A 26,068-nucleotide genomic window follows, 5' to 3' on the forward strand; every position below is an offset into this window, starting at 1 on the left:
TTCGTCTCCGGCTTTTGGCCCTTTTGCAGGAAAATTAAGAACTCTTCCTGCTTCTCGGCCAAAAACAACTTGACAGCCTCGTTCAAATCGGGCTGCTGGGAAGACTCGGTGCGATGAGTCTTTGAGCGGTTTGTTCCTTCTCCGTGAGAACTGGAAGTAGATTTCTCCCGAGGCCGTTTTCCAGACCTGCGGGCTGGACTAGCTTCCTCATGGTTACCACGAACGGTATTATGGGTGTTACGTGATCTGGTATGCATTTTTTTTGGTGGAAGAGGATCAAAAACTCGCTTTATCACAAATTTGGTTCTTATGTTCCCACAGACGGCGCCAGTGATGGTTGGGCGAATTTTTGATGGTAGTAAATGCAGGTAATGAATATAGATTACGACACAAGGAATTACGTGGTTCGATTTACTGAGGTAAATCTACGTCCACGGGAAGAAAGGAGGGCAAGATTGTATTGCTTGATCTGGTTTTCCAGCTTACAAATACAGACTTGCTATATGATATTTGATGTCTAGAGCCCCCCCCTCTATCTGATCTAAGTTCTATTTATACATTGAACTAAGATCGTGGCTTGCATCACCACTAACTAGGTCGTGGCTTGCATCACCACTAACTAGGTAGTGGATGTCGTGGAGGTCATGAGATCCTGCATGGGTCCACTATCTCTTTGTTTGGTCCGCTATCCTGCATGAGATCCTGCATGAGTTGACACCACTAAATAGATCGTGTAGTGGAGGTCGTGGAGGTTCTGCATGAGTCCACTATCTCCCAATTCGGTCGAATACTGAGACCGAACTTCTGAACTATTGCCGAGCAGCTTTTGCCGATCTGAGAGTAGAGCTTGATTGGTCGGCTTTTACCGAGATGTAGGCTGGGGCCGAACTCTTTGGTAATGCCGAACTGATTGGTTGGCTTTTACCGAGCTGTAGGCTGGGGCCGAACTCTTTGGTAATGCCGAACTGATTGGTTGGCTTTTACCGAGCTGTAGGCTGGGGCCGAACTCTTTGGTAATGCCGAACTGATACTCTTCCTTGGGCTTTGGGCTGATGGGCCGTCACTGCTATTGGGCTTGTTTAGTACGTACCCCATCAGCGTGTGGGTGTGAAGATTGAAGTAAAATGGGGACTGTGTATTCATTCTTTGTTTGTAATTTCATGATCAAAGATTGTGTTTCCTGTTAAGGATGTTAGGTCAGAAGTAGGTTTGATGAATTAATCTTTCTTAAGAAACTTGTCCATCTACATTTGAGGGTCATATTCGTAATTTGTTCTTCTACACTAGTAAATGTGCGCGCGTGTTTTCCTAAATATATAAACAATGATAGATTCAGGTAGTGTTGACTTATTACATTGTTGGCGTAGGAATGCCAAAAACTCCATAATATATATTCGGTCTTTGGAGCCAGCGACACACACAAATGAGTCCGACAAGAGGCTTAGAGCATCAACAGTGGCGCGGAATTCCCCGTGGAATTCCCAAAAACACCTCATGCCATGTCATACGGACTTCCCACTACACTGCCACGTCATAAGGACTTCCCACTGCACAGTGGCGGACATCCCGAAGGACTTCCCACAATTAAAAAAATTTAATGCAATAAACGGGAATTCCGCGCGGACGTCTGTGGGAGTCAACGCAATGGCGGACGTCCGCACGTCTGTCGCGACGGAATTCCGCGTAACGCCGCGGAACTGCGGTGTCCTCGGCGGAATTCCGTATCCGTGCATACCATGCACAATGGCGGGCGTCCGACGCGAAATTCCGGCACGCCGGTCGGAATTCCGCCATTGCTGATGCTCTTAAGTCTCTACCAAAAAATGATAATATAATAGTAATGTGTAAATTATTGTATAAAAGCTCTTATAATCAAAACATATCAAGGGTATTTCTTTTTAACATTTCGAATACGAAATATAGATTATGTAACCCTTTCAAAAGTAAATTATGTGTTCGACCTGGTTTGGAGCTGTTGTCATTCTCACGGCAACTCCGTTTCAATCCTTTGGGGTTAGAGTTCATTCTGTTCTCCGTCTCCATCTATTACTATTGATGGTCGCCGCACCGTCTCTACCTTCCGACACCGATGAGAACCTTATTAACTGTGTTCAGCCCTACAAGCTAAGGTCATATAATTGGATTTTGCATTCAAGGGTAGTTTATAGCTGTTGGCATCTAGGATTTGTTAGAGCATCTCCAAGGGGAAGTTAAATGGAGAGTTAAACTAGTATAACTACCATATTTGCCTTTTTTTCATGAAAAATCATTCTTCAAGGGGAGAGGGATTTGAGAAGGTATTATACCTTTTCCCATTTTGAAGAGGTATCTTTACCTCCCCATCAATGGAGATGTAAAATCTTATAACTACCATATTTGTCTTCTTTTCATGAAAAACCCTTCTCTAAGGGAAAAAGGTATTTGAGAAGGTATTACACATTATATTTTTTAATGCATTTTGCACTATTATTTTATTTTTAAAAAATAATTTACCTTTCTGCATACCTTTTTCCTTTGGAATGTGTTATTTTTTAGAAGAGTATATTTCACTTTTTAAGAAAGTAAATACATGATATACATTTTCTATATACATTGTCCACTTGGAGATGCTTTAGGAGTGACCTGTGCTTCACTAGGCTTAGTTTTTCTCGTGACTCTTGAGTGAGTCAGTGTTGACTAAAATAATGGAATTACATATGGTGTATTTATTCCGATAAGTGTTAAATAATGAAAATCTGTTATATATTTAAAGTATTCGATGTTCATCAATGTTGATTAATTAGCATTTAATATGCTTATTTATAGTTCAGGCAAATAATTGCGGTAAAAAAACATCAAATTTGTTCAATTTCTAATCAATTCTACAACTTTTTAAAATGCTGATTATATCATAATTTTAATATATTTTTCAATTGTTCTATGGGGAAAATTTTGGTGTGCTACATGATTGAATTTATTGAAGTTGTGCAAAATTAAAAAATATGTCCAACTATATGTATCATTGTTTATGTAGTTGGGCATTTTTTCACATAATATTTTCCATCTTCCATATAATACACCCCCTCAAAATTACGGGACAAATGAGAAACATGTCATGGTGTAATCAGCTATTTTTCAGAATTGCGTGATTGACCAAGTTTGGTGATTTTTAGAAAATTTGCCCCATAAGTTATAAGAAAAATAGAAGTAATAAGTGAAAATGGGGTGTCTTGACCATGAGACACAATTTCATTGTTAAGACATTTCTGCTTCCTCCATTAGATTGGGAGTTCGAGTCATCGCGAAAGTAAATGGGACATCTTGTCTTGTCCGTGTATGAGCCAAGTTTAGGTGATTGGAATTAAGTAATAGTGATTTGATGTTTTATTTTTTGTCAAGAAAAAAAAATAACCCAACTTAATTAGAATATCCTAAAGAGGAATATAACTCAACTTAGTTGTGATGGAGGGAGTACTGCATAACTCATGGTAAGAAACGTTCCCCAAAATCAAGAATCCAAGATAGTGTAGTAAATAAGGTTTCTAGGATCCGAAATTATGGATTAGATAAAACTCATATGACTAAGAGCATCTCCAGTGGTCGGCGGACAAGTAATAGCTCAGCCATAGCCCAGCCATGCCACATCAGCAGCACTAAATTCCTCCTGCCAAATCTGCTGGACAAACAACTGGTCAAGCAATAGCCCAGCCATAGCCTTGCCACATCATCAGCACTAAAAACAAATAATTAAACAACCATACAAAATACGGAATTAAATTTACGACACATATACTAGAAAATTCTCTAATAATATTAAATTTTTAAAAATACATTAATTAAAATAAAGTAAAAAAAAATTACATTACTTAAAAAAATCCTAATCCACGCACGGGCCCACCCCTTCCGGCGCCGCCTCACTCCTCGCCGTCGTCGCCGCTATCCGGGACCCCCAAATCTGCGGCATTTGAGCCCGCGTCAGAGCCCCCACCTGTGCCGCGCCGGGATTCAAATCCTGTCGCATACTCACGAGCACGGCGTGAAAAAAACTCTTCTCCTCGGGGTCAGTTACATTCTTCCATTGATCTATGACCTTGATCATCTGAGCCCGCGCTTGTTGATGCGCCAAGAAGACGAGGTCGGCTGTCGAGCTGCCAACAAGGGAGGATGCCGACTGGACCTCCTGGGACCTCTGGCCAGGGGGTTGCGCCCGTCTTTGACCAACCGGGCTAGTGCGGCGAGTAAACGAGGGAGGGGACGGGGTCTCCTGAGCATCTTCGGGGAGGTCGTGGGAACCACCGCTGCTACCTCCGGCGTAATCACCTGAATAGTTCAGGCGCTGCTTCTTCGGCCAGCCCGCGTCGACACCTGCCCGAAACTTCTCGGAGTCCATTAGCACCTCGTAGCAGTTCCAGTAGGTGAAGTCCTTGTAAAGCCCGCCCCACGGGAGTGTCCGGTGCCCCGAGATCTATACCCAACTCCTCTAAGGAGAAGGACTCAATCCCCTGGAACTGCGTATCCGCTGGGGTCGATGTGTGCGAAGCAGCAGTAACAAAATCAAAGCTGGGGCGATAGACGTCAGAGCCCCCCGGCGTCCCCTGCCCCCACGGTGTACCCTGCGTCCCCTGCATCCCTGCCATCCCCGGCGTCCCTTGCATCCCCGGGTGCCCACCCCGGCATCCCGGGATGCATCCCCGGTCCCCCCTGACCCCCCCGGCATCCCCTGCCATCCCGGCATACCACCACCAGATGTCATACCGGGCATCATCTGCTGCCAAGGGTACATGTTGTTGTAGTACCCGGGCATCTGATTCCATCCACCTCCCACGGGGACCGCGGGAGTTTGAGACCTGCTCGACCCTGAAGTTGGCTCGTTGTTGAGATCCATTTCGCGTTGTTGATCTTGTACATAAATTAAGATAGAGAGAGTACTCGTTAAAACAAGTGGTGCGAATGAAAATGTCGTGCAAATCGCGTATATATAGTGTTTCGAAAATTAAAAAAAAATTGGCTCGCCGGTTCATCGCCGATCGGGAGGCTGCAATAGCGGCGAGCCGATCGGCGAGTGAATCGGCGAGCGCCCGGTAATCGGCGTTCCCTCGCCGAAATTCTCGCCAATTTGGCGCTCGCCGGCTGCAATAGTTCGGCGAGCCGCTCGCTCGCCGACCACTGGAGATGCTCTAAATCACCCTTTTTGCGAGATGCTAATATCATTTTGTTCCAAAAAAATAAATAATGGAATTACCGATTTAAAAAATTCATACTACAATACTTTATTACTTATAATATCAAGACGTTGCCTTATAGTACTATTCTCTCTGTCTCATCTCAAGTGATTGACTGATAATAAATAGTTAAAGAAGAGAGAGAGTAAAATAATTAATAGAATACTATATATACGACTCTCTTCTATATTATTCTACCCTTACTTTACTTTCTCTCCATTTTAACTATTTATTATCACCTTCGTAAAACAACGGCCAAAAAGAAATCAATCGCTTGAGCTGGGACGAAATATTAATTATTTGAGCTGGGACGGAAGGAGTATTAATTATTTCTACCGGCTAACAATGTCAAAAACTAGTGAACAAGAACACCATTGACCAATTAGAATATTTATGACAAATTCAACATGAAATCGAAATGAATCTGTAATCCTCTGCCCAAAATCAATAACAATTCTAATTGAGAAAATAAGACCAAGGCTCGGATCAATCAGCGAACACAGTTTTTACTTCTTCAATAAACATACCATGAATAGAGAATGCCCAAAAACATAATGACTCTTGAAAGAATCACTGACAAAATTGGATTATACTGTTCCCACATAATGCCATATTTCATTTCCTATTATCTTGAAAAGGGAATTAATTACAATCTCATCGTACCTTCTAACCATGGAACTCAACTCATACAAGGGCTGTCACACACCCCTACCAAACACCACCTTATTCTCCACAGTTGAGCCAGCCACACTTTTTTCCCAAATCTGTTTTGTTCATCATTCTATAAATCATCCTCCTCCCCGCTACTAAACGATTCAAGAACGTCGCTATCGTCGTCTTCATCTCCCTCAGATACGATCCCCAGCATTTCAGGAGTGTCGTAGTCGAGACCCGCTATCAGGAAATCCCCATCATCTTCCTCATCGTCATCGAAGTCACTGACACTGTCGTCGTTGCTCATATCATCAGCATCACTATCACCATCCTCATCCAGAACCCCCTCCAAACCGTCATCGTCGTCGCCATCGTCGTCTTCATCCTCCTCCTCAGTCTCTGCGTCGTCGGGATCAGAGTCGTCATCTGTCGGCTTGCGCCTTCCGATCTCATACACCCTCGCGGAGGAGTACATCTCATCCTGATCGTCCATTGTGATCAACCCGACGAAAGAATCTGTTGGCTCGGTAGCGAAGTCGAGCACACAGCGGTCGACAGGGATGGTGGCGATGTCGGAATAATTGACGGCGTCCACAGTGCGGAAGGCAGAGAAGAGAGGGTGCTTCACACGGCGAGAGTTGAAAGCTGACGTGATATCCTCGAGATTTCTCCTCAGAATGCAGTAGATAACATCGCCACTAGCATTGAACGTTATCGTTGTCTGATCCAGCGATGGCACGCTCCGAAGTAACCTAAATTTTCGGAGATCCCACACCTCGGAGTTTATAATCACCTGTTAACAGATTTTAAGAAGTGGCAAGAAGGTTGAAATGAGAAAACATTAATTCAAATTGAAAAGATCTTAAATATGCATATAAAAGATCAGTAGTACTTTATGCAACATCAATGTGAACTATCATCATACCTCATTCCCAGCAGGATGAAAGCTGCCTCCGCCATAATCTGTAAATTGATCAAAGCGATGAATTGGATCCGAGACCCTTCGATCCCACAAGACACCATTCCAAAGCAGCATAGAGTCAGATGGGCTGAAATGAACCAGTGAATATGCATGCCCGCGACCAGAAACATTAGTAGATGTATCCGACAACGTCAAGTCCAACTGACAGGTGTGAGTATCATACAAAAGAATCTCCCGGCGTGGAGAATCTGATCTTAATGCTGCAAACATTTCACCTGAATTACTAAATGTGGCAGCTTTGATTCCATCAAATGAGTGTTTGGGACCAGCAGAAACCATAGACGCATCCCACAAGCGAACATCCATTGCACTAGAAGAAAGTAAAAGCTGGTTTTCGCCAGAGCAATGAGACTGCATGAGTGTAAGAGGAGACTGATGGCTTGAACAACTGTCTAATACAATGTTGCTGTTGGAGTCAAATACTTTCAGATCCCCAGAATGCCCACCAGAAGCAATCCGAGAAGAATCTCCTAAGAAGGCAATGCATGTTAAAAGTGAACTAGTGTCATCACGGCAACTTCGCCATGGTCTGAATCTACTATACACAAACTGGCGATCCTTTCGAAGCCCATGAATTCCTCCTTGCCTACTTCTAAACTCACGGTTGCTAAGACGAGAAGTGACATTCGATGGAGCGTCGAGACTTCTTTTTGGTTCTGGACAAACATGAGGTTGCAAGAGTGAAAGAGGAGGTAAAGTTGTGATTGGTGCAGGACATTGACGATGTTGGTGCTTTAAGTACTGGACAACAAGAGAATCCAAGGTAAGCCGTTCAGAGCCAGTAGGTTGTGGATCATTGAGCAGTTGGGAGGAAGAAGCCAGACCAACCAACTGATTTTCATCAATATCCCGACTCTGATACTCCCTCGGAGTAGAGATTGGTGTGCAGAACAGAGTTGCATCTGAATACAGACCACTTCTGCGAGAAGAATTAGGTGAGGTGAAACAAGGAGATCTAAGTGAATGCTCACCAGTGTTAAGTCTTTTTACTGATGGGCCTGATCCACTTTCTTTCAAGTCTGTCAATTTTCGCTTCATTGGCAACACTATTGGGGTTCTAACCTGAGTATCCGTATCACCACCAAATTTCGGAACAGACAGTAATGGAGTTCCCACACCATCTGCAGCTAAAGAAGCTTTTTCGGAGTTGAAGTTTACTTCTCTGCTTGAAGGTACTGGACTATCCTCTGGTTTAAGTGGAACTTTTGAGTGACTATGAGCAGCTGGCAATGGCAATATTTTCTTTTTTGAAGACAAGTAAGATGAATCAGATCTGAAACTGGAATCTTCCTGATGAAGAGAAAATTTTGATTTATCTGACAAGAATCCACAAGCAGCACGAGCTGATGGCCAATGAATTTGTACTGTAGAAGCTTCCTGTCCAGTGGCTTGATGTGCTAAAGATGAAGGGGCCGCTAACGATGGCAAGGGTGTCAACTTAGCCTCTTTAAGAAGTGTAGCTGCACTTTCTGCTAAACCAGATGCTTGAAGGTGCTCGTGCATCAGCAGCAAAAGTTCCCTGAATTTGAAGGGGCGGCATGAGATGAAAACAGACATTTGAAAATTATATGCATTTATAATCCAGAACAAGAATCCTTAAATACCTAGAATGATAAGAAATAGGAGTAGCAGCAGCTATGGCAGCTCTTTCAATACGCCTCAAGGTTGGGGTAGCTGCATCACTGGCTGCTAAAGTACTCGCACGCCCAGAATTAGTTACGACCTTCAAATAGCAAAACAACATCATGAATAGAAATAAACAAGTATGTGACTTCCTACTCTTGATTTTTGACCTCAAAAAATTGTACTTTCTGATGTATTGCACAGTATATCATTAGTTACCCAAGAGAGCCTTGTTGCCTGGCTTAATGCTCAATGCTATGTAGAATTGTAGATGGTGTGTGCAATATTCTTGTGTGATATTCCAAAGGCTACATCATGTCCTTTATTACCTCTATTCAGCTAAACTACTCTCAACAATGTTAGCTGACGTACATTCATTTGACCAAATTGAAATTATGCATATATAAGAAATGTGTCAAAACTGCAGTGATTAGCAATGGCCCAGCCACCCTGTCTCATATTTCAGAATTATGTGAACAAATTAATGCTTACTCCAATCAGCTCAAAAGTCACTTGAGCGAGCTCTGCCTGCCACCTGTTTTGCTCGCCTCCAGCAGATTGGCTCCCAGAATCTCGAATAAGCTCTGAGAGCTTTTTTCCTACCTGAGTAGAAACCAAAATGACGACAATTTTTTGGTAAACCTTCATCTATTACAGAGGGAGCAATTTATTTACTTGATTGCGAGTCAATGTAAAACAATATATCAGATATCAAGCAATACCAACCTGAAGCTTTGTTAATATATGAGCAATTGTGTCATCTCTGGCCAAACCAAGAAGAACTCGGCATGTCAGAGCACGAAGACAATCAAGAGCAGCAGGGGATGTCAGCATCCTCGGTTGGAGAAGCTGAAGAAGAACCTTGATACCATTGTTTGCACGAACAGCTTCTCTTGCTTGCCGATAACCTTGTTCCAGTTGCGCAGCAAGCCCAGCACAACCTGCTCTAGCACCTAAAGATATCCTTCGATCTCCGACTAGGCCAGATGCCACTGTAGATGAAGATGCTTGTGACGATGTGTTATTAGTAGATGATGATGATGGAGCTACTGAGACACCTCTATCAACAGAAGCAGGTTCTCCACTTTGTTCCCTTGTTTCATTCTGGACAGGAACACTGACTGCTTGTTCCATAATATTCCTTTCTGCATTTCTGTCCCTGGACTCCACAGCAGAACCATTCCCAGTTTGGCTAGAATAAGCTTGTTGGCCTTGTATGTTAGAGCTTGGTTTGTTGCTGATTGATGGAGGAGGGCAAACAAGATTTATCAACAGATTCAACGCCGGCTCAACAATCTGAGATTTTCAAATGATATATAATTAATGAGCTGTGAAATAGACAAAGAATCGCCCAAAAGGATAAGCAAACAGGGCGCAATTTTTACCTCAGGTTCAACAAAACCAGCACCGTTTACAGCATCCAAGATGACAGCTATGCCCACTCGATCATTGCTTAAAGTGGCAGTTACAATAGGTTTGCGGCTATAAGGTACCAAGGTTACAATGTGCAGCACACCGAGGGCATACTGAAGCAAATCATGCAAATAGCGCTCCACTGGTGGGGCCTACAAGTGCAACATGTGAGTTAACACAGAACTAAGATTCAATAATACAGAGCAAGTACAAAAATACTAAACCACACCTGACACAACTCTAACATAGTGGTATGACCATTTGATGCCAAAAATTTATCAACTACAGGCCAACGTTCCTTCACAAGTGCAGGTCCCAGTTTCCGATCCTTCTGTATTTGACGGAAAACAACATCCATTGCCTCATTGCTTATGTCCAGTGGCTTGTATGCTGCCCTAGAAATGTTTCTAGGCACACTTCGAATATTTTTCATAGGTCTTATTGAATCCACAAGCAAAAGAAGATGTGCTCTGAAATATTGTCGCAGTGCTCCACAGGTGTGATAAGCTGTTTGTTTTTCTGAAGATGTCAGTACATCTGCGGTGGACCGGTCATTTCGAAGAGATCCTGAGTTACTTGATTGCCCAGCAGAAACCCCAGATCTTACTGAGGCAGCATCATTCAAAAGAGAGAGTACTTTCTGCAAACCATCCTGTGAATCAAATTCATCAATAATGGCTCTGAAGACAAAAGCAGCAGCAAAGAACAATGCAGCATTCTTTCGGGCTGCATGATCCTGTGGACAGTCAAGAAGTTGTAGAGCCAACTCCACAATCTGATGGATTACATTTGAAGGAAGGGCACAAACACGCTCCATTATCCCCTGCAAAAGATATTTGTCAGTGAAAGGTGGCATGTCAATTCTAGTAATAGCCAAATACTAATGCATGAGCATACAGAGCTTGAGAGAGGATATACATAGACCTACAATGTCATATCAAAATGCAGATATAAGAAACTACAGTGACTAAAGAGGACACAGCAAATTACCTGGATTGAACCAATTGTAATTAAGCACGATGATAAATCAAGATATGTCAATGCAATTCTTGGAACACCAAGCAGTCGTTGCATGCCACCACGGTCCACAAATAATGCAGCAAACTTCCGATGAGCAGCCAAGGCACAGATCAATTTCAAAATATCAGGCAAAAGAATCATACCGGTTGATGCCTCTTTGTGCTTAAGACTTCGCTGCATTAGTGCAAGAGAGACATCAACCCCCTTCTCATGGATCACAGGACCGAGAACTTCAACATACTCCCCCAGCACTACAAGACACTGGATAGAAAACTTCTCCCTCAACGTCGCAAGGGAGTGGTTGTCCGGGATTGAGACTTCGCCAATATCTTCACAAAATTCTGCATCAGTAGCCTTTGAATTGCCTGAATCGCTATCGACATTGCTTGAATTTCTACAAGGGAAAAAAGGTCAAGTAAAAATTTATAGAGTAAGTGATGGCGCAAAACATGAAACCTCTTGAGCTATTTCATCAATGTCAAGCTATTCTGTGAAACATACTGCCTACCTTGGAGCAGGAATTGCATTTGCAGCATCTATGACAGTAGAGGCAGCTCTCGAAGCAGCAAGCACAGCAGCTTCTTCATCATTTGTTTTCTTGTATTCCTGGGTCGATATAAACAGATATGTGTGAATTGTTCATGCATATATACATTTGGAAAGAAAAAAAGAAAGAGAGAAGAAAATAGTACCTCCAATGCAGCAGTTTTAACCACTTCAGCAGCAGCATCACCAGCCGCCCTTATGGGTATAGAATGCGCATTGGCTGCTCTCGCTTCAGCTTCAGCGGCTCTCACAGCTTTTTTAACAAAATCAGTAATGTCTTTGTTGCCAACTTTGCAGTTCTGGAAGCAATCATCATTTTCGTCTCTCTGGGGGATAAAAGTATCAACATCATTCCTTCCTAGACTCTTTTTAGCATCTGAAAATCTCCTCAGATCCTGATTTCTAGCTCCACTTCTGTCTCTCACACTCCGTGCCTGCCCTGACCTACTGCCAGAACTTGGGGACGTCATAGCTTGCTCAGTTTCAGATACTCCTTCGCTGGACCTAACCTTTCCTCGTGTTCTGGAAAATCCACGATTTGATTTTCGTCTGGAAGAGTCGTCTCTCATATTTTCTTCAGCCTCTTCCTCTTTATGAGATCTTCCACAAGGTTTTGTTTTTGACTCGCAAAAATCTCTGATATTGCATCTTTCTTCACCATCTGCTTCTGCTTCATAACCATCAACCTCTAGAACCATATTATCAGGGGGGTCCTCATCAATCCCACATTCATCCAATAGGGCAGCATCTTTATCTTGATCCTTATCGATATTCATTCTCGAAGTGTCAACATCCAAGTGAGAAACCTCCGCCGCTGGCCGCAACCTACTCCTGCCTTCCTCTTTCATTTTAGGGAAGGTTATGGTTGGTGCGTTTTTGTTGTCAACCGATAGATTGCCATCTTTCTGATTTGGGCTTGTATCACTTAAAACCCGAACTCTTAAATAGCGCATAAGCTTAGCTGATATTCCAGATGTTAAGACATCTTCCACAAGTGGACCACCACTGAAATGCCAATGGAGGAAAAAGTTACGGGAATTATAGAAACCACAAAAAGATTTGGCGAAAAAATGATATGATAGTTTCAGAACCAACCTAGTTAAGCATATAGCAAGAAGAGCAGTAGAGTATGTTCGTAACATTTCAGAGTCTAACGATTTTCTTTTCACTGTGACATGCTTCCAATGACGGTCATCACCAGATGAGCGGGGAATATCCTCCATCACCCACCGTCTTAAGTTAGCTAGGACATCATCTTCAAATACATGTGGATACTGCATTCAAGGTTACTTACATCAAGAAAACTAAACAAAGTTCATGAATTGAAGAAAGTAAGCCTATATTGCCCATCAGAAACAGCAAACAATGTTTATAAACAAAACAAAGTAATCCCTCTAGAACCCATCAAGAACATTAACAAAGTTTATGGATAATAGGAAGAAATCTCTATATCCCACAACAAATAAATAGATCAAGACATTTAGTTTCTCATAAATCAATAACTTCTACCATACCATCCAAGTTAGCGAACAACTGAAAAGAATCCTGGTAGTAGCTGCCTGTACTGATACTGAATGTGCGCCGGCTTTAAGAAATTTTGAAGTTATCAACTCAAAAAAATCTTCATTCTCCTGTAGAAAGTAAGATAAATTAAGCAAAACTCCTCAAAACTAGTTAAAGCAGTCGCTTAAATGACACTCAGCCACACAGAACCATATTCCAAAATACTAAGTCACATGCTACAGAGTGGTGTGGCTTAGCCAAGAACTCTCATTTAGACCATATTCCTCCCTATCGTACGTATTAGACAGAGACACATCACACAAGCTAGCACAAATGGTTGCCAAAAGGCCCAAACCCAAAAGCATAAGAGAGCGATGAATAGTCAAATACCCGAATAAGGTTTCCAAGTCGCCCAATATTATGAGAAGACCTGCCAATACTTGTCGGAGGCTGATCTGCACCCTCCATGTAGCTATGCATCCAAAATTAAACTAGAGTCAGTACCCATATATGTATATATAATATATATAGATAAATAAAAAGCTCTGGCATCACATCAAAAAGTTTCAACAAGAATGAAGATATTATGGATATTATCATCTCGTATTGCATAACAAAAATGCAGTGCCGAACTTTCCAGTGGATACCCTGCTCTCTCATCAACTCAATGCAATGGGAACAAGTTCTTGATGATACTTGGACTCCATACAAAAGAACTATCCTGACTAGGTAACAGGTATACATACCCCAACATCTTAGGCCCAAAAGTAAGACAGAACCTGACTATAGTACTTTATCTTTGTGGCCCCATAACATAATTATGGCAATCAAGGTTCACCCACTTTGATATTGTTCCGTACATTTTAGGCTTAAATACAGTAGTCAGTACAAAAAAATTCTAGGTCCTTGTATATTAACCTATAAACATGTCTGTACAGTCAACGCGTGGACATCAAATAATGAAATAAGTAGCAGAAGACAATAACATTAACAAGAAGAGAGGCATAGCTATGGGTAGTCCAGCAAAAGAGGAAGAGGGATTCTTGTCATAAAATCCTATTCCCTCCGTCCACCAATACAAGGGGAGTTTTAAACCGGCACTGGTTGTAGTAGAAAGCTGGTTGAAAATGTGGGTCCTACTTTCATATGCTAGTTTTATTTTATAATAAAATGTGAGCGAGATAAAGTTAGTGGAATGTGGGGTCCATTACCAAAAGTAGTAAAAAACAAATGAGAAGTTTATTGGTGGACGGATGAAAATGACAAAATGAGAAGTTATATTGGTGGAGGGAGGGAGTACAATAATTCATGTTTCCAGCCAAGAATCAAAATCACACACAAGGTCGATCATGGATATATAGAGGAACTTAGTATCTCAACTTCTTTACACAAAGTACTTTTCACCACCACTAATGTTCTACTACCAACTGGCCTACCTCATTCACATGCATTACAACAAATATCACAAGCAACACTAATTACTTAGAATTTCACAATCCTTCAGCTCAGTGTCCTTCAGCAAATCAAACTATTCAAAATAACGCACTTATTCTCGGAACCAATTCAAATTCACTATCCCATACTTAATTTCTACCACCAACAAAAATGAGACACTGGCATCGCGTGACAAAGAAACCACCAGAATGGAACACGAGATAAGCAAAATTGATTTCAGCACGCTGATCGTGGCATAACAGCGAAACCTACCTTGATTCTTGCGCCTCCAGAATGGTGGCGAGGGCATGGAGCACGTTGGGGCTAGGGTTTCCAGGGCTCGCAGTGATCTTATCTATCAACGACTGTGCCTTGGCCATCAAAATGTCGTTCTCATCTTCCTCCTGCCGCTCCTCGGCCGACGCCGGCTGAATTTGAGGCTCAGCTTCCGTAGGCGCTTCCATTGCAACAATTGGCACCCAAATGAAACAACGGCAACACGATTCGCGGGTTCAATTACCGGAAACTTTGTAAAATTGAATTTTTCAATTCGAACACAGCTTGATGGAGAGTTGGAGGAGAAATGACTGTGTGTGTTGTGTGTTTTGGAGCGTACTTATAGAGGCTGGGGAGGGGTGCTGAAGTACATTCGTTAAAGCGCAATGTACTACAACTGTAAATAAGAGGGGTTTTTTTTTTGCATTTGACGGTTCGAGTAGAACCCGAGAATGTTCTATTTCTATACTTCTATTTCGCTCGATCCCCTCCTTTTTTTTATTTTTGTTTTGTATATTATTCTTAAGATTATGAATTATCAACAGTATCAAATGATCTTATAAAATTCTTGCATGCCTCGTCAAATAGTTTTTTTATTGCGATACTGATATCTGAAATCACAAATTTTGATTTGTATTTTTCACGGACTTTAAAATTTGTCACAAAAATTATCAACTTAGAATTTATAGTGAATTTTTCACAAAATCAGATTTTTCACAAAAGATATGAAAAGTTAACTGCAAGGGATAAGTTCATGCTTTTTGCAACTATATATTCATGTGAAATACAGTAATCAAATTGGGCAAAAATGTGTGATTTTAAAAGAAGAATAATAATAATTAACTTTATAAAGTCTGATATAAAAACTATTTGCTACAAAAACTAAATATTACTACACCCGTACGACAATAAGAGTCTTATTTTGCTATTTTGGTCGTCCCACAATAAGAGTTATATTTCACTTTTACTATAAATGATAAGTAGACTACACATTACACCAACTTATTTCACTCACATTTTATTATATAATTAATACTCCATGTGTCTCATCTCAAGTGATTCCATATGTCTCATCTCAAGTGGTTGACTGTTTTTTGATAAGTGATTAAGGAAAATGATAATAGATGTTAAAGTTGACAGAAAATATACATTATTCTATCTTTTACTTTTCTTTCTCTTCGTTTTAACTATTTATTACCATCTTCGCAAAACAACGGCCAAAAAAGAAATCAATCACTTGAGACAGAGAGAGTATATATAAGTGAGACTCATATTCCACTAATTTATTCAACTCATTTTTCTTTACATTTCTCAAAACCCGTGTCATAACTAAATATGACTCTTATTGCGGGACGAAGAGAGTATTTTGTACTACCGGCAGTGGCGTAGGCAGTGGCGTATGGAGTAAGAGTAGTAGGAGTTGTACCCCCAAATTTATTTATTTTAATACTATCATACATATCCTTTATTTTTGTTAATTATATATTGATATTGTACCCCTAAATATTTGGGAAAATATTATTAATATACTATTAATATTTCAGAGAAAGAAAGAAGGAAATAAACATGAGACAAAGGTAAAAAAAGAGATCAAATTCGAAAGATATTTGGATTCAAATTAAATTTGTAGAAGGAAATAAATACATAAGGTAAAAGAATTGAAATTAAAAAATCAAGCCCTATAAATTTTGCCCAAATTAAAACCTCCAGATTCAAATCGAGTTCCTTGACAAGAGCTTTCTCCTCCGAGTCGCCGCTTTGACTGCGTGCAGTGCAGCATCCGTCGTCTCCGGTCTGCTTCAATCGCCGAGTCGCCAGTTGAGAATTTGCTCTCTCGCCTCCTCGGTTATCCAAAGACGGAGAGATACCACAAAGCACAAACTTATCTACTTTGAAAACTGAAAAGGTTAGTAAATTAATGGGTATTAAAGAGGGTGAATTTAGAGCATTAGCAGGGGTGCGGATTCCCGGCGGACATCCCCGCGGACATCCCGGACATCCACTACGGATGCCACGTCATACGGACATCCCACTGCACAGTGTCGGACATCCCCAATGACACCCCGACGGACTTCCAACAATAAAATTTCACAAATTAAATAATTTACGGAATTAAACTTTCGACACAAATACGGGGAAAATAAAATGAAGTTCAACGATACATATTTATAGAATTATTAAAAAAGAAATTAATGCACTAATCGGGACGTCCGCGCGGACGTCTGTGGGAGTCAACGCAATGGCGGACGTCCGCACGGACGTCGCGACGGATATCCATGGAACGCCGCAGAACTCCGGTCTCCGCAGCGGATGTTCGTATCCGTGCCTCCCTTGCACAATGGTGGACGCCCCGCGCGGACTTCCGGCACGCCGGTCGGAATTCCGTCGGGAAGGGCGCCATTGCTAAGGCTCGTATTAAGTTTGTTTGGTTGTTTCGATATGAATTTCAGTTTCCAAGAAAAATTGACGCAAATACAATTATTATATTTATATAGAGTAGTTCAATAATTTCAAATTATTCAAGAATTGAGATTAATGCTTTATATTTATTGTCTAGGGAGTGTAAACAACCGTGATTCACTATTTAAGAATGTAAATTCTCAATTCTTTATTATTTTAGAGAGTAGAATATTAGAATTTACTATAGTACAGTTTCAATTTAAAGCTCAATTGTATTGTTTTGTAATGTTAATATTTGTGCTTCAATTATTTATAATTTTAGTTTATAATGATTTTGAATATATTTGCAGAAAATTAAAAATAATGAGAAAACAACCGATCTTCGACAATTTATCTCCAAAAAGAGAAAATCTCGAGATAGTGTAAGCTCTCCGGCTTCTAGCTCTCGAGCTGCAAATCCTCATGCTTCAAACACTCCAGCTTCAAGCACTCCTGCTTTAATTGATAATGTGTCTCCTTCAAATGCTAGTGTGTCATCACGCGAGAAAAAAATGATTTATGATGTTGAATACGTTCCTCAAGATCCTAGAAAAAGAAAAGACATAATGGAGTATCCTCCACATAAGCGAGATGCAGTTAGAAGAGCCTATATAGCATGGTATGATAAATGGGATTGGCTTGAATATAGCGTGGCAGAAGATGCTGCATTTTGTTTTATTTGCTACTTGTTCAAGAATGAAGTTGGACTTAATGCAGGGGGAGACGCGTTTGTGAATAAATGATTTAAGTCATGGAATAAGCTAGATAGATTTACTAAACATATTGGTGGGGTCATAAGTGCTCATAATCGTGCATATGAGAAATATATGAACCTAAGGGATGGCAAAAAAAATCAATTCTTGTTTCTTTAGATAATGTCAGTGATGTGATTAACAGAGAGTATGATATTCTCTTGAGGGCTTCAATTTCTTGTTTACGCTATCTATTGCGACAAGGCTTGGCATTTCGTGGCCATAGAGAAAGTGAAGAATCCCTTAATAGGGGAATTTTCGTGAACTCTTGAAATGGTTGAGGACACATAATGAAACTATTTCAAAAGTGACTATGGAAAATGCACCTGGAAATTGTCGATTGATATCTCCAATTATTCAAAATGATATTATCAATTGTTGTGCTAAAGAAACAACTAAGCGAATTGTGGATGATCTTGGGGAGGACTGCTTTGCTATATTAGCCGATGAATCAATCGATGTGTCGCAAAAGGAACAATTAGCCCTTTGCTTGGGCTATGTTGAAAAAAAAGTGGAAAGGTAGTTGAACGATTCATTGGTCTTGTGCATGTCGCTGATACAACAGCTTTGTCTCTTAGAAGTGCAATTTTAGCTTTGCTTGCTGAACATTCACTGAGTCCATCTAAGATTCGAGGACAAGGATATGATGGGGCTAGTAACATGAAGGGTGAGATACATGGACTTAAGATTTGATTATGGAAGATACTCCAAGCGCTTACTACATCCACTGCTTTGTGCACCAGCTTCAACTAACTCTTGTAGTCATTTCCAAAAGGAACGATGAGTGTATTTGGCTTTTTGATAATATTGCAATTTTGTTGAACGTAATTGGAGTTTCTTGTAAGAGAAGGGAAATGATTCGTGAAATTCAAGCACAAAAAATCGCTAAAGCCTTAGAGGTTGACGAACTTAAAACATGGACGGGGTTGAATCAAGAACTTGGTTTGAAAAGGCCTGGAGATACTCGTTGGAGTTCTCATTACAAGACTCTTTTGAATGTCATGGACTTGTTTTCTGCAATTGTTAACGTTCTAGTGATAATTGGGAAGAATGGTTCTTCAGATGATAAGGCAAAAGCTCAAGGCGTTTTGTACTGAGTAGAGTCATTTGGTTTTATTTTTATGGCACAACTAATGACCATTATATTCGGGTACACTAATGATTTGTGTCTTGCTTTACAAAGAAGGGATCAAGATATTATTAATGATATGAGGCTCGTTGCTTTAACCAAGGACCAGTTACAGAAAATGAGGGATGTAGGATGGGAGATTCAACTGAATAAGGTAATCTCAATTTGCAACAATCTTGACATTGTTGTTCCAGATATGGAAGCTCAATATATCCCTCAAGGAAGATCAAAGTGTTTTGTTCAAGATGTTTCCTATCTCCATCATTTTCGGGTTGATGTGTTTATAAAGGTAATTAATTTATTACTTCAAGAACTTGATAACCGATTTGATGAGGTCAATATGGAGTTGACTAGGTGCATGGCTTGCTTCAATCCTAAAAATAACTTCTCTTCTTTTGACAAGGAAAAGGTACTTAAACTTGCCACTTTTATCCTTCCGACTTTTCAAACCGTGAATTGATGGCTATTGAGTACTAACTTGATATATACATCGAAGATGTGAAAAATGATAGTGACTTTCAAAATTTACAAGATATTGATTCTCTTCTGATGAAACTTGTTCAAACAAAGAGAGATGTCGCTTATCCTCTTGTAATTCACACTTTTTTTCTTGCTTGGCCTAATAAAAACAAAAATGGAAGTGGAATTGTGTTCCCTATTCAATACAATTTTAAAAAAATCACCATATTATTTATAATATGTTTTTGATAAGATATGTTTGATAAAAATGATTCAATTTAATTAAATATTTATTTACATGGATAATTTGGCTCGCATCCTTATCATTTAGTTGGCTGATTATTTTATCTCGCGTTTAATTCATTCTTTAATCAGTCTTCAATATATGATACAGTACAAAATTATTTGTTTGTTCTCAATTTGAATGCACTTTTGCAGAATTATATACAAACGATTCATTTAATAATCATTCAATTTACATTTAATCGCATTGAATTTATATCTAAATGAATCCCCACCGATTTGGAATCTTATTAGGGTGTCCACTATAGACACGCCGCGGCGGACGGCGTGAAGGAGGGAGGGGCGAGGCCGGAGGCGCGGCGGTCATAGTGGGTGGGGTGGCCGCCGCGAGGGAGGACGGGGGAGGGGGGCGGAAGCGGCTTCGCCGCGTGCGGGGCGAGGACGCGGCGGAGGGTGGGATAGGCGCGCCTATAGGCGCGGCGCCCATAGCGCAGCGGTGTCCGGCGCGGCGGGGGTCGGCGAATTTTTTTTTTTAAGATCAGATCAGATCTGAAGCCGCGAGGAAGAAGATACTCCGAGGAAGAAGATGACTCCAATTTATGATTAATTTGGTCAATTGCATTGGGCTTATATGAATTGCATTGGGCTTTTTTAAATGGGTTTTGATTAATTTGATTAAGTTACTCCAATTAAAATGATTTGGTCTAACCCATTTAGTACTATTTAAAAAGTTAATAAACAAGTTTGGTCTTTGGTTTTAATTTTGTAAATTAAATTATGTGTTTTTTAGTAATTTTCAGCCTGATAATTTTAATTCTAATTGACTTAAAATATACAAATAATTGATAAAAATATTTTAAAATGAAAATTGATTTTTAAATTTGGGGCTATTGGAGGTGTCCACCATAGTGGCGGAAATAGAATTTTGGGGCTATGGACACAAAACTGGGGCTATGGACAAAAAACTGGGGCGGGGCTATTGGGCGTGTCCGCCTTATAGTGGACACCCTTAGATACTCACAAAAAGTCAACTCTCTCTCTATATGATGAGAGTGAGCTGTCAAATTCTATCAATGCCGATTTCTCCTCCTTATCTCACTACACTCCACCACCACCAGCTTAGAAATTGAGAGAGAAGAGAAAGAGACATACCCTCTTTTTCTACATACGTTATTTTCCTGGTTTACAGGTATGCAAAGCTTTTACGATTTCTGTTCTAATCGATTTTATTGAATGCTTTTGTTTGTATCTTTAATCTTTATTCCGAGAGTCTTCTCTTTTTTTTTTAAAGGTTTGGCTTGATTCAGGCAAAATTGTAACTTCGCCTTTTGATCTCAATATTTCTTCTTTGAGTGCAAATTGGAATAACGATAGAATTTCGATTTCAATTTTGAGTGATTTAGGGTTTTTTTAATTTATAATTTATTTATTTCCCCAAATCATTCACGCTTCTTCTTAATCTCCTGTTTGTGCCTTTGAAATTTCGATTTTGTGATATGTCACAGGCAAGCTGAAAACAATGGCGGTAACGATGAAGCACATGGCACTGTTAGTAGCATTCCTTGGAGCACTCTCCTTCATACTTGGGGTTGTTGCTGAAAACAAAAAGGTGACTTCTTTAACAATCAAATAAAATTGAAAAAGAACTTTACTTATGTTCTTAGTTAATCAAAATTCACATGGTGTTTCTGCTCACCAGATTATTAGTCTTGAATGATTTACTGGGATCTTGAAGTATTATTATATGGTAAAAGTGTAGTGAATGGATGTTTCTTTATGTCGAAGAACTCGTCTTCATTGTAGTATGTAGTTATGGTGTTTGTGATGCGATCATTGAGAGTAGTATACGATTAATTAACTCAATAAATTTTGCCATTATGTTGAGAATGTTTTATGTTGATGGTTGTCTTTCCATGAGAATGTGTCGAGTAAACGCAGGTCTAAATAAAACAAGGTGATATCAAGTCTAGATCAGCTGTAAACCGACTTCGTATGTGTCTTATTTGATCTTCTTTGAATCTGCAGCCTCCACATGGAACTCCAATAACCGGGAAGGGTGTTGTGATCTGCAAATACCCATCTGATCCATCTGTGGCGTTGGGATATGCATCCTTTGCGTTCCTTGTTGTTTGCATGGTTGCTGGTTGGTATTCTCTTTTCTACCCCTACAAAGGGAAGCACGTTCCGAAGGCAGCCTTATTCCAAAACAAAGGCTTCCTTGCCTTCTTTGGTGTTGCACTGTAAGTATATATGCCTATCCTTTTGCACAGATGCCAGCTCCATTGCTTTTGTTTTTTGCTCGTACCTCTTTCTACCTCTGTTCTGTCCCTCTTAGCTTCGTCTAGTTTTACTCATTGGTCAGTATCACATCATTTAAGTAGTCTAAGTTTCCTCCTAGTTTCTTGGTGACAATGAAATTAAATTTTGAATTATGACAGTGATTTGTTTCATTATCTTCATTTTTCCTCCACGTCCGGCTTTAGTATATATATTTATGTTTAGTTCATGCACGTCCCAGTCCGGTTATTATTGTTAAAGGTCGACAGCTGCTGATGTATGCAACAACCCCCATCTATTCCGTTGTGTAGTTTTGGTCTAATTTCTCTATGTTACTTTTGTTAAAGGTCGACAGCTGCGTTGGCTATCGTGATGCTGTTATGGCCTACAATCACAGAGCAGCTTCACCACACAAACAATGTTCATCACAATTTGGAAACCGCGTGCCCTACGGCCAAGACTGGACTTCTCGGTGGAGGTGCTTTTCTATCTCTTGACGCGTGCCTCTTCTGGTTGGTTGCGTTGATGCTGGCTGACAATGCTCGTGCCGACTACTTCGATGAATCAGATGACAAGGCTGCTGGAAGTTTTGAAGCTGAGCCAATCAAGGGCAGTGCCTGATAGCTACAAATCATATTGTCTTTTCTTTTCATTTTCTTGCTAATGGATAATATACAGTCTTTAGTCTTTCTCACTCTGTTTTGTAAGTATCGACTCTGTTGGTTCACATTAGCCTCATTTCAAAGTTATTATAAATGGTAATCTGTGAATTTGATAACTTTTCTTTATCTTTATAAGCTAAACCTCTTTTGACAAGCGGTATATATGCAATTCAAATTTTCAAAATTTCACATTAAGGTTATTATAATATGGAGTACTGTAATATTTATCTATTACTATATCAAAAAAGTATACATACTCTATTTGTTTTCATTAATTATCTATGATTGTTGAAGTAATATTAAATTAAATCATGAAATTTTATTCGTGCACTGCACCACGGTTGTTTATTAGTATTGGATCCAATAGTAATTTAGTAATAGTACAATTCATTTCCTCTGTTCAACGAATATATTATCATAACGGTTTAAACTTTAAATGGTTAGTACTAAATTTTAATGTTGTTTACACATGCCTATTTAGACTCGTGATCATATGATAACCCCTAAATATCGTAATAACCCTATAACTAAATCTGGACCACACATATTTCTAATCATGCGGTTGAGATTCAAACTTAGATTTACTTCATAAAAAAAAGCGCGGGGGTAAAACTGTCATTTCTCTCATTTAATTTCTGAATTTTGCCAAATATCACGTAAAATGATAAAATGATAGGTTTATTGCATAGAATGATAGTTTTGAGATTCAAACTTAGATTTACTTCATAAAAAAAAGCGCGGGGTAAAACTGTCATTTCCCTCATTTAATTTCTGAATTTCGCCAAATATCACATAAAATGATAAAATGATAGGTTTATTGCATAGAATGATAGTTTTGCCGGATAGAATGATACTCTGAGTTGATAAAATGATACTTTTGACTGACTGATAAAATGATAGGTTTATTGCATAGAATGATAGTTTTGCGGGATAGAATGATACTCTGAGTTGATAAAATGATACTTTTAGCTTATAAATGTTAGGTTTACTGCATAAAATGATAGTTTTACCGGATAGAATGATACTTTCAGCCAATAGAATGATAGTTTTGCCAGGTAGAATGATACTTTCAGCCGATAGAATGATAGGTATTTTTGGTGTATAAAATGACATTTTTGTTTAATAAAATGATACTTTTACCTAATAAAATGATAATCTAAGCGGATAAAATTACAGAAACCTTATAAAAATGATAGTTTTTCCGGATAAAATGATACTCTGAGTTGATAAAATGATACTTTTAGCTTATAAATGTTAGGTTTACTGCATAAAATGATAGTTTTGCCGGATAGAATGATACTTTCAGCCGATAGAATGATAGTTTTGTCGGGTAGAATGATACTTTCAGCCGATAGAATGATAGGTATTTTTGGTGTATAAAATGACATTTTTGTTTAATAAAATGATACTTTTACCTGATAAAATGATAATCTAAGCGGATAAAATGACAGTAACCTTATAAAAATGATACTCTAAGTTGATAAAATGATATGTTTACTGCTTTGTAGGTTTGTATATTATGTATTGTGCCGATTATATTAGGTTTATTGCATAAAATGATAGTTTTGCCCGATAGAATGATACTCTGAGCTGATAAAATGATACTTTTGACTGGCTGATAAAATGATAAAATGATAGGTTTATTGCATAAAATGTTAGTTTTGGCGGATAGAATGATACTCTGAGTTGATAAAATGATACTTTTGACTGACTGATAAAATGATAAAATGATATACGTTAGGTTTATTGCATAGAATGATAGTTTTGCCGAATAGAATGATACTTTGAGTTGATGAAATGATACTTTTGACTGACTGATAAAATGATAAAATGAGCGAAATTCAGAAATTAAATGAGCGAACTTTGAATACGTAAATTTTATCATGAGCGAAATGACATATTTACCCCCGCGCTTTTTTTATGAAGTAAATCTAAATTTGAATCTAGACCACGTGATTTTAAAAATGTGTGGTCCAGATTTAGTTATAGGGTTATTACGGAAATTGGGGTTATTATTATAATGCACCCCTATATATATTTAATTAAACTAATTTTTAATTATTGATTCACATATAACTACAATTTGGCATGTGGCGGCTGTGTTGTGCATTACAAAAACCCTAGCCGCGGCCCATAAATTACCTTCATTATCCTCTCCTCTCCTCTCCTCTCCTCTTGAGATAGAAATGGCGGATAAAGCTAGCAGTGGATCCGCAATTAGAACAAGGTAGGTTACCGCAAGCTAGTCTAGTTGTAGAATTCAAAACTTTCTTCGTCAATTGTCCACCAATTTGATTCGTTCATCTCGATCCGCATAACTACAACATTTCAGTTTATGTTTTCAAAAGTCAATCAAAATCTGCATCTTTTTTTGTTGATGACAAATATGTTGTTGATTTGTTATGAGTTTTGATTCGATGCTGTATAGCTATGAATCATTTGAGTTTGAGCTTTGTAAAAGCAATCAAAATCCAGTACCTTTGTTGTTGTTGTTGATTTGTTATGAGTTTTGATTTGGTCGATTGTATATATGGTAGCCAATTAGCCAGTCACACATCAGCTTAATGCTGTGGCGCTGTGTGAATGGTCAGTAAGCGTACCTACATTATAATGTTGCTGGCCTTGCCTTGTTTTTGGGATCAGATTTTCTCTGCTCCCGCCCAGGTTATCACCTACATATCGATTATTTAGATTTTTTTTTTTTTTTTTTTTTTTGATTGGGAGCTGATTTTCTCAACTCACGCACCAAATGATTTTTAAAAATAAGAAAATATATTTAAAACAAATTAAATCAAAATAAAAAATATATAGAAAAAATTAAAAATTATTGCAAATCAAGAATAAAAACTATTTAAATTTTGTATTCATAAGATTATAAATATGCTTTCTCCTTCTACCTCTATCAATTCACTGTGACAAAAGGCCATGGGGAAAAGAAATAGAAATTAGGATATACAAATAAAAGTTTTAGAAAAAGGACATGGGGAAAAGAAATAGAAATTAGGATATACAAACAAAAGATTGAGAAATACTAAATACCAAAGTAAATAAATAGTTTATTATAAACAAAACATTGAATTCAAACATCTCAACAAAATCATTACAAACATTACACCAGTAATTCATATATTTTGAAAGACTTTAAATAATATTAAGATTAGAATCACTTCTACTATCATTCTAATCCCCACAAACTAAAATCTTCAAACGTTCACAACTTATGACTCTAGATATAGCAACATAAAGTTGTACATGACTAAAGACCAATTTTTTCAAAAATAATCCTACATGGGACAGAAATGGTAATTGCATATGACATAGCCAATGGTAATTGGCGTCGTTGGAATCTGAATGGTAGCCTTGGATCAGACGGTATCAAAATCTTATGACCAATATTATGCCCCCTAAGACACGGGCCTCCAAAACATAATCACCTAACCGAGTAATTATCAATT

General features: G+C 39.0%; 3 protein-coding genes across 3 annotated transcripts; 2 read left to right on the forward strand and 1 right to left on the reverse strand.

The window, feature by feature from the left end:
- Positions 1–5,689: 5,689 nt before the first annotated feature.
- On the reverse strand, positions 5,690–15,012 carry LOC121778859 (DDB1- and CUL4-associated factor homolog 1-like). Its single transcript, XM_042176256.1, has 14 exons — positions 14,650–15,012; positions 13,333–13,414; positions 12,954–13,070; positions 12,535–12,713; positions 11,586–12,444; positions 11,402–11,499; positions 10,864–11,287; positions 10,103–10,696; positions 9,846–10,025; positions 9,187–9,756; positions 8,953–9,063; positions 8,442–8,560; positions 6,781–8,356; positions 5,690–6,648 (listed from the first exon to the last, which is right to left on the reverse strand). Exons 1-14 carry the CDS (start codon positions 14,838–14,840, stop codon positions 5,983–5,985), a joined length of 5,766 nt encoding a protein of 1,921 aa, XP_042032190.1. The 5' UTR covers positions 14,841–15,012; the 3' UTR covers positions 5,690–5,982.
- A 3,144-nt stretch (positions 15,013–18,156) lies between these two features.
- LOC121779175 lies at positions 18,157–18,940 on the forward strand. Its single transcript, XM_042176503.1, has 3 exons — positions 18,157–18,362; positions 18,422–18,510; positions 18,606–18,940. The coding sequence occupies exons 1-3, from the start codon at positions 18,157–18,159 to the stop codon at positions 18,938–18,940; spliced, it is 630 nt and encodes a 209-aa protein (XP_042032437.1).
- A 1,762-nt stretch (positions 18,941–20,702) lies between these two features.
- On the forward strand, positions 20,703–22,729 carry LOC121778155. Its single transcript, XM_042175454.1, has 4 exons — positions 20,703–20,863; positions 21,180–21,283; positions 21,700–21,914; positions 22,299–22,729. Exons 2-4 carry the CDS (start codon positions 21,194–21,196, stop codon positions 22,570–22,572), a joined length of 579 nt encoding a protein of 192 aa, XP_042031388.1. The 5' UTR covers positions 20,703–20,863; positions 21,180–21,193; the 3' UTR covers positions 22,573–22,729.
- The last annotated feature ends 3,339 nt before the right edge of the window (positions 22,730–26,068 follow it).

The sequence above is a fragment of the Salvia splendens genome, chromosome 19, assembly GCF_004379255.2.
Source record: "Salvia splendens isolate huo1 chromosome 19, SspV2, whole genome shotgun sequence".
Taxonomy (NCBI): Eukaryota; Viridiplantae; Streptophyta; class Magnoliopsida; order Lamiales; family Lamiaceae; genus Salvia; species Salvia splendens.